This window comes from Vespula pensylvanica, chromosome 2 (genome assembly GCF_014466175.1).
Source record: "Vespula pensylvanica isolate Volc-1 chromosome 2, ASM1446617v1, whole genome shotgun sequence".
NCBI classification, from domain to species: domain Eukaryota; kingdom Metazoa; phylum Arthropoda; class Insecta; order Hymenoptera; family Vespidae; genus Vespula; species Vespula pensylvanica.
In genome coordinates this window covers 3,957,557-3,966,778 of record NC_057686.1, presented here as the reverse complement: position 1 = coordinate 3,966,778, position 9,222 = coordinate 3,957,557, and the positions used below count along the sequence as shown (strand labels likewise).

At 34.3% G+C, this 9,222-nt stretch overlaps 2 protein-coding genes across 3 annotated transcripts in view; one reads left to right on the top strand and one right to left on the bottom strand.

Annotated features, from left to right (window-relative positions):
- Window positions 1-549: 549 nt before the first annotated feature.
- LOC122627251 (elongation factor-like GTPase 1) overlaps window positions 550-9,222 on the top strand; it is a 51,643-nt gene continuing 42,970 nt past the window's right edge. Inside the window, exons 1-3 of the mRNA XM_043808264.1 lie at window positions 550-3,685; window positions 3,783-3,905; window positions 3,984-4,132. Coding sequence (XP_043664199.1) covers window positions 1,170-3,685; window positions 3,783-3,905; window positions 3,984-4,132 — 2,788 coding nt within the window. The 5' untranslated portion in view covers window positions 550-1,169. The remainder of the gene's footprint in view (window positions 3,686-3,782; window positions 3,906-3,983; window positions 4,133-9,222) is intronic.
- LOC122627256 (mucin-5AC) overlaps window positions 4,974-9,222 on the bottom strand; it is a 20,508-nt gene continuing 16,259 nt past the window's right edge. For both annotated transcript variants that reach the window (XM_043808279.1, XM_043808280.1), the window contains 4 exons: window positions 7,830-8,084; window positions 6,244-6,394; window positions 5,654-5,776; window positions 4,974-5,562 (listed from right to left, as the gene is read on the bottom strand). In XM_043808279.1, coding sequence (XP_043664214.1) covers window positions 5,450-5,562; window positions 5,654-5,776; window positions 6,244-6,394; window positions 7,830-8,084 — 642 coding nt within the window. In that variant the 3' untranslated portion in view covers window positions 4,974-5,449. The remainder of the gene's footprint in view (window positions 5,563-5,653; window positions 5,777-6,243; window positions 6,395-7,829; window positions 8,085-9,222) is intronic.

Genomic DNA, 9,222 nt, shown 5'->3' with positions numbered 1-9,222 from the left:
TTTAATTGTCCTTACAGTAGTGTTTGTTTTTTTTATTTAATTATTCGAGATAGATATCGATATGATCAGCGATGTCGAAAACATCGGTACGAATTTTTATTACGTAATATATTATGTAACAGGAAAATTTTCTTATAATTTTTTTTATATGAAGATGATATAAAATATTAATTAAATGAAAACTCTTCCCGGACAATAGTCGTTGTTTAATGACATTATTTAGTTTCCAAAATAATATTTTTCATTGTTATATTGATTTTATCGCTGTTTATTGGTGCGTAAAGTCACACTCTTCCGATTGAGAAATTTCGACTTGTGGTGCAATGTTAAAGAATTTCCCGCTAATGACAACCAAGCTCAAGTCAATTCCTATGGATTCCGTATGTTAATCGATATATAATTATAAAATATAATTACATACATATGGTTAAAAGCAATGAGTAATATTTCTCGGAGTACCTTTGAATTCAATAAAATATATGAAAAATGATATTTTATATTATATAAATGAAAAAGTATTTATCACGCAATCGTACTAAAAGATATACACTTGACTTTGCATGTACCGTCATGACCGCTAAGGTCTTCACGTCTGTGGAATAGTTTCTTCACGTATTTTCAAGTTCGAAGCAAAAAATGCTGTGATCGAGTGAAACATCAATCGTGTCGAGAATCAGAAAATATTTCTTATTGTTGCCATTGGAAGCAGATTGTTGATATCATTGAAGAAAGTTACATCATTATCGCTTTAATGCATCTAACCTCAAAATTGTTCAAGTGTCAACCACGTTTTTCTAACATCGATTGCATGTCGACCACGTTCAACGAAAAGAAAAGCATTCGTGCGCGCTCGTCGAGTGCTCTTCTACCGTTTTACAGTTCGAATTGGCGAGCATGCTTCATAAGACAAGAGCAATGCCAATCGAACAACGATATACTCTTGTGTTTAGCGAACGTTGTGCATTTTGGAACGAAAATAAAGTGAAATAGTATTTACTATACTATTATAGTGTATTGGGACTTAATTTGTTTTCAAAAGTTAGATCTTTAATTTATTCATATACATTATTTTGCATACTTATTTTTGTAAGTTCATATAGCGTAAGCGATATATGAAGCAGCATATAGCTAATTCTATATATTATTCTTTTTTACATTGATTATAAACAATGAAGCTTGTAAACGCTGAGAAGCTCTGTGAGCTACAGCAAGATCCTTGTCGTATTCGTAACATTTGTATACTTGCACACGTTGATCATGGGAAAACAACATTGGCAGATTCTCTCGTTGCCAGTAATGGTATCATCTCTAACAAGCTTGCTGGCAAGCTTCGATATTTGGATAGTCGTCCGGATGAACAATTAAGAGGAATTACTATGAAATCGAGTTCTATATCTCTTTATCACATTTATAATACCACAGAATTCGTGATAAATCTAATAGATTCTCCTGGCCACGTTGATTTTGCATCAGAAGTTTCAACCGCCGTTAGATTATGCGACGGTGCTGTCATCGTCGTTGATGTTGTAGAAGGAATATGTCCCCAAACTCGCAGTGCTCTTTCTATATCTTATGTCGAAGGTCTCAAACCTGTTTTAATCTTGAATAAAATTGATAGATTGATAACAGAGATCAAGTTATCGCCACTGGATGCTTATCTACATTTAACACAACTTTTAGAACAAGTTAATGCAGTGATGGGAGAATTATTTGCTAGCGATATAATGGAACGTGAAGAGAAAGAGCATACCAATGTCTCTACGACTGAAAATGTCATGGAAAGAAATTTAGCTGATTGGCAATCTGTACTCGATGACATAGATGATTCTAATTTATATTTTTCACCGGAACAAGGCAACGTTCTGTTCACGAGTGCTGTCGACGGTTGGGGATTTAGCATCAAAGAATTTGCACAATTTTTTTCTACAAAATTAGGCTTCAGTGAAAAGGTTTTATTGAAAACACTTTGGGGAGATTATTATTTAAATAGTAAGACAAAAAGAATATTGAAAGGAGCCCAAGAGAAGGCAAAGAAACCTCTATTTGTACAGCTCATTCTTGATAATCTATGGTCTTTATATGAAACTATAGTTGTTAGAAAAGATAAAGATAAAATCCCGTCTATAGCTGAAAAATTAAATATTAAATTAACGACGAGAGACTTAAGGCATACGGATCCTAAGGCACAGTTACAAGCCGTATGCTCTCAATGGCTTCCTTTGGCTCGAGCATGTATTAATATGATATGTGAAAAAGTACCAGCGCCTCATAGTTTATCTAGCGAAAAGATTGAACGTCTAATCAGTGGAAATGCTGGTTTCTCTACTTTACCGGCGGAAACACAACAACTTAAAGAAGCATTTTTAGCATGCAATTCTTCAGCCGAAGCACCAGTAATTGTATTTATCTCTAAAATGTTTCCAACGGAACGAGAATCTTTGCCAGAAAATAAGATGAAACCTTTAACGGCCGAAGAGTTGGCGCAAAGAAAAGTAGCTGCCAGACAAAAACATGCAGAGATGTTACAACGAGAAAGATCCGAGGAAAGACCTAACGGAGAGTGCATAGATAATTCGGATAAAAAATCTGAGGAAGAATCCGCAACTGATGATGATATCGCTACTTCTTTAATAGCTTTTGCAAGAATATATTCGGGTACGCTTAAAGTAGGGAGCGAAGTCTACGTCCTTGGACCAAAACACAATCCTGTGAAAGCTTTAGAGTATCAAAAAGCAGGAGAAGATATAGCTGCAACAACGTTGAAAGATTTACAGCCTGGAAGACATATTACTAAAGTAACTATCGAAAAATTATATTTATTAATGGGAAGAGAATTAGAACCTATCACCAAAATTCCTGCTGGTAATGTTTTTGGTATTGGTTGTTTAGAAGAACACGTATTAAAAACTGCAACTTTATCCACTACTATAGCTTGTCCATCGTTTTCCGAATTGACTTCTCTCGCGGTTCCAATTTTACGAGTAGCATTGGAACCGAAACATCCGAATGATTTACAAAAGCTTATAAACGGCTTGAAGTTACTCAATCAAGCGGACGCATGTGCCATAGTACATATACAAGAAACGGGTGAGATTATTTTGAATACTGCCGGCGAGGTACATCTGGAAAGGTGTTTGGAAGATCTAACGTTACGATATGGCAAAGTTGAAATCAATGTTTCTGAACCAATTGTTCCCTTTAGAGAAACGGTTGTGCCACCACCAAAAGTGGACATGGTAAATGAAGCTATCGAGAAAAAGGCAGAAGAAGTGAATTTAGAAACTTGGACGGTAAATCGACAATGTTGTTTCGAAATCGATGCTAAACCACTTCCAGAAAGTGTAACGAAATTATTAGAAAAACATGCGGATCTATTGAAATGGATGGATCAGCATTTTAGTAAATTCACGAAAGAGAAAGAAGATTCGTTACTCGAAGACTGTTCCGATTTGAACGAATTATCTATTCAGGATTCAACAGTGTCGGATAAGCAACGAAAAGCGATTGAAAGTTTTAAAAACGATTTAACGATTGCCTTCAAGGAAGCTGGCTGGAAGATAAGTTTAGAAATGATATGGTCCTTTGGACCACGAAAATGTGGACCTAATATTTTGTTAAACGAAACGGATTATAAACATCGTAATTTTTGGGAACGACAATTTAAATCGACCGATCCCCGACTGCTGTAAGTATTCGTTTCAATGAAAAATTATTTCCAGTGTAGATATTAAGATTATTTTTACCTTGTTATAACAACAAAATATTATCATTATCGTTTTCAGATACGACAGTAGTATGGTTAATGGTTTTCAGTTAGCTACACTCGCTGGTCCATTGTGCGAAGAACCAACGATGGGTGTTTGTTTTGTTGTCAAAAAGTGGCAGATATTTGAAGATGCAAACAGGTAAGTTACCATTCATTCGATATATGTATTTATATTGTATTTCAATTTTATTTTATATTTGTTTCGTCGTTTTTATAGTGAAAGTGGAAATCTAAGTCAAGGTCATCTTGGTGGTCACTTAATGTCAGCGTGTAAGGAAGCCTGCAGAAAAGCCTTCAATTTAAGACGTCCACGATTGGTCACACCGATGTACAGCTGCAACGTCTTGGTCAATTCTGATGTTCTTGGTGAGTGATAATTAACAGATATATATATATATATAATTTACAAGTTCAGAGTTGAACGAACGCATTGATATTTCAGAATACTTTTTATCGTACACTCGTACATAAAATAATCAAAAGTTCGATTCAATCCTATATTGATTTCACGTAGGAAATATTTTTTCATAGTTTATGGCCACAGAATTTTCCGCAGGCGTTTAAACGTATCTACATAATATTTTTTTATATTTTTCCTTTTTTTTTTTGGCTTTTTCTTTTCTTTTTGTTTTTTTCTTATTTTTCAAGACTAAAAAAAAGAACATTCTGATCTAACTTTACATTTAAATTGCGCGTCAGGAGCGCACTCTCTTCCGGAAACATTTCAGTGTCAAAAAAAAAAAAGTTAATTAATTAAATTCGTGTTGCTGCGATCGTAGATCAATTGCGCGCAATATTTATATACCTTAAATAATCTGAGAAGAAGCAAGACCACGTCATACAGCCAAATATATTTTTATCGCGCTTGATTGGAATTTGTAAGATGGCGGATAATAATAACGATAATCGATTTCCTATGCGTGCAATTAAGCGAGCTACCTATCTCGCTGACGATTTATAATCAATATTAGAGTTTCCTCTTATGCGATCGTCTTTACTAACGAACGCTTTCATTTCGATACTACCTTAGTAGATAAAATTTACGCGTTGGATTAGTATAACGAATAGGGACGATATCTTATCGTAATAATAGTAGCATGTAATAGTAGCAAATTATTAAAAAGCTACTCGTTTAGAAACCTATGTATATACCTATATATCTCGTAATTCATCATAAATTTTCAATCGTTTACATGTACATATACATACGTACATGTATTCTTACAATCGACGTTCTGCCACGAAATTTTAAACGCGTCATATTCCACGTTCGTTAAATTCAATCGCGACAAAGTAAGATTAGAAACGAAGAAAGGAAATGAAGAAATCTACGAGCTGCTGCTAATTCACCTGGCTTTAACGCCAATCCCGAGCTCACGATGTCTAACTTAATGAATAATATAAATATACGAGTATTGTACGCTAAAAGATAACGCGGACAAGGATGATATCGTAATAAATAAAGATGAAATGAAGCTGTGTATATATGGATGGTTCGATTTCAAAGGAAAAGAAGAAAGAAAGAGAAAGAGAAGAAGAAAAAACAAAGATATGCGTAGAGAAAAGAGGGACAAAGAAAGGATGAACGATTGTGAAAAAGGCTAGATCGAAAAAATCGAAAGGGAAAGGAGAGAGAGAGAGAGAGAGACGGAGAGCGAGAATAAAGTTCGATCTGATCGTAAATTACTCCCAAACGGCCATCTTCATCAACTGATGAACTTTATCCCAAGGGAACTCTGGTTTATCTTCTCCAGCGAATAAAAATCTTTCGGTATTTTCTTCCAAGTCGTTAAAACCTGTAATTTCGTTAATTCCAGTCACTTCGTTGTTCAATTAAAAATAATAATAATCATGATAAAAAGAGAACAGAAAAATAGAAAAACCGACCCATAAGACTACGTATATGTCGTAATGGCCGGCCTCTTCTATTTCCTTGTACACACATCATTCCATAAACACGAATTCCTGGTACACTTGCATAGGTCGGTTGATCGTGACTCATGGGACCCTCTGCAATACAACATATATATATATACATATATATATATATATATATATATATATATACATAAGTAGAAAATGTCCTATGTACATGGACGCTTGCTTCTGAAGTTACGACGATTCAATGTTATCCTGCAATGGTTGGAGAAATTATCACGTCAAATTCTATAGGAGTTATAAACTGTGTTTTTTTCTTGGTTGCGTAAGGAATGCAAGTTAAAGGAAGGTTAAAGAAATCACGAGGGATTCAAAAAAAGAAAAGCCTGGCAATTTAACGTAATAATTTCTTTCAACCATTGCAAGATAATTTTGAAATCGCGAATCATAACTCTAGAAGCAAACATTTCACACTCAGGAGGACATTTTCTACTAGAACTTATCTCCAAAATTTCTACGGACCATTAAGTTACACCCTGTATAATACACTTATCAAATACTCTTTCAATCGAAATTGTTTCTTTTTATATTTTTCGTACCAAGTATATTCGAATCCGGACATCGGCATATCACCAAATAGTGAGACTTTCCGGTTCGTGTATTTTGAAGGGCTAAGAGAGACCAATCCCTTGGAGCTCTGCATTCTCGCATTTCAGCAACTGGCTCGCATGTTTTCACGAGTGTCAGAGCCTGAAATATTATCAATTCCTTTCTATTATACCAGTTCAAAATATCTAATTGTAAATAATATCTAATAGAAATGGCAACTACTGATCGAAAACTTACGATCGTTGTAAGTAAAAGAATTAGCCTACAAAATCTCGAAAAGGAGTAAACGAATTTTTAAAATCACGTAGGAGTTTGTACTTAAAACTAAAATATATTCGAAACTTTGGATAGTAATAAGAACAATGAATATTGTGTTGATGAAATAAAAAAAGAAAAAAAAAAGAAAGAAAGAAAATAATGATAAAAATAAAACATAAATATCTACATACGTATATGCATAAGTATGTGAGTTTAAAGTTACATCACGTTATAGAAGGTTAAATAAAAAAATCGATAAATAAATAAAACAGAGAGAGAGAGAGAGAGAGAGAGCAAGGGAGAGGAAGGGAGAGAACAAAAAAGAGAACACGTGCGTTCGCTGCGGTTTCTTAGCAGACGAGTTACGTTTGGCGAGGTCGTTACACCGGTTGAAAGTGAGTGAACGTTTCTTGCGGACGACATGCCGGTTTTCTACTTCTTCCCTTATGTATGTCCTCCTCGAGTTTCGCAAAGGCACCACATTGCATCACTAGAGAGAAACTAACCATAAGAGAGACGAAGACGAATAGCAAGAGCATGAGGATGAGCACGAGCACGAGTACGAGTACGATCACGAGCACGAGCCGAAGGCATTCTCGACAACCGGTAACCGGAATCTCCCGCTCATTATCCATACGGAATTGCTTCGTGACGACGAGCGGGCATCCTTTTCGTTTAATTAATATGTATCGAGTAATTGGCGCGCTTGTACTCGGAAATACACGAATGGATTCGATCTTGATAAAACATTTATCTTATCATGATGTTTCCCATGAGATTAAATTGATCGTATAGATATTGATGAATATTTTACATTTTTCTGATGATAATAATAATAATGTGTTGATGTAGGGATAGGTAAATTATTGATAATAAAAGAAAATAATATAATACTGAGGTTAAATTTCGAATTCTTAATTGCGTTTAAATATTGATAATGAGATGAATTCGAGAAGAAACCAATTATAATTATTATTATTATTATACTGTATAATATATATATATACATGTATATACACATAAATGATTATTATATACAGTAGTAATATTATATAATATCTGGTATAATACTAATTTTGATATTAGTATAATAATAATACTTTATAAATTATATTAAATATATTATACTGTATTAAAATTAGTATTTTTTATATTATATAATAATAATAACAATAATAATTTTTATTATTATTACTATTTTAACCGAAGAAACAAAAACCAATTCGATTTTTCCAAAGATTCGAGAAATTCTCTGAGCTGAATTCGGTCTCTTAATTAAATTTTCTGTGCAAAATTAATAAAGTAGTTATTCTGTTACCTTCGTACGTGGATCGGTTACCAGCTCGGTGGTGTGATGATCGTCGCTGTCAAGGGAAGCGCTGCAAGGGTCGCGGTAACGTCCTGGACAGGCGCAAAGCGGTTGAGTGAAGTTCAATCGCACGTAGACGGCATTACAAACTTGTTGGACCGCACATTCCGGAAGCAAATAAATGTGTTGATTGTGAGGATAATAATGATACTTGGTGGGCTTCGCCAATGCCGCGCTTGCTCCTTCCGGCAATCGTACTCCTGTCTGCAAAATAGAATGCCGTTTTAAACGAACGTCTTTGAGTTTTAATGGCGTTCAAATAAACGTCCCTGTCTTTCAAAATGATTAATATGTATATATGTATATGCACATACGTATGTCGTATTAAAAATTTTTGTTGTTGTCATTTTCTTAACGGACAAATGGAAAAATATAAATCCAGAGAATATTTTATTATTTTATATCAGTACATAGGTAATGATAATATATATGATATAATTTATATTATATAATTTATATCATAATTATAATATATTTTATCATAATTATATTATATCTTCATACGTGCCTATTCAGTATCAGTACTCAAAATTATTATCTATTATAATATCGATATTACTCGAAATATTTAATGCTTAGACCAATCGTATTTTATCATTTTTAATCGATGCAACAATATTTTCGAGCGGGGAAAAACCAAACAACGACACTTGCATGTCGAACGCCGTTAAAACGATCTAAACGTATCTATAGGTTAGTACCGTAAGCAAATATCGTTGAGCGTGTTAACTCGACGCGTTGTAACCATTATAACGGGGCTTACCTCTTTGGGGAGACATTGTTTCAAAGCGCATAGTAAGTACTTGTCTCGAGTGCAAGAAGCAAGGCAAGTATTTTGTCGAGTGGAATCCGAATCGTAATTGTTCTCTCTCTCTCTCTCTTTTTCTCGCTTTATCTATCTGTCTTCTTTTTATTTCTATATCGTTTTTTCTTTTCTTTTTTTCTCTCTTTCTTTAGTGAATAATTCTAAGAGATTTAGTCGTTTCCGAACGATCGCAAGCTCTTCTTCGTGGCTCATTATGTGCAGTAAAAAGGGAGATAGAGGTAGATTTTTCAAGCATCGTTCTTCCTTGAACGAGTACGTCGTTAATTTCTTAGTAACAGCAAAGGGATAGAGTGAGGGAAGGAAAGATGGGTAGGCATAACGAATAATCGAGAAAGAAAGAGAGAGAGAGAGAGGGAGAAAGAAAAAAGGTGGAGTAGTGGTGAAAAGGACGACGAACAAATGAGGAAGAGTAAAAAGTAAAGTTGGTGAGGAAAGATCGATGGAAGAAGAAGAAGAAGAAGAAGAAGAAGAAGAAGATGTAAAGAAGAAGGAAGAGGAGAAGAAGAAGAAGATGTA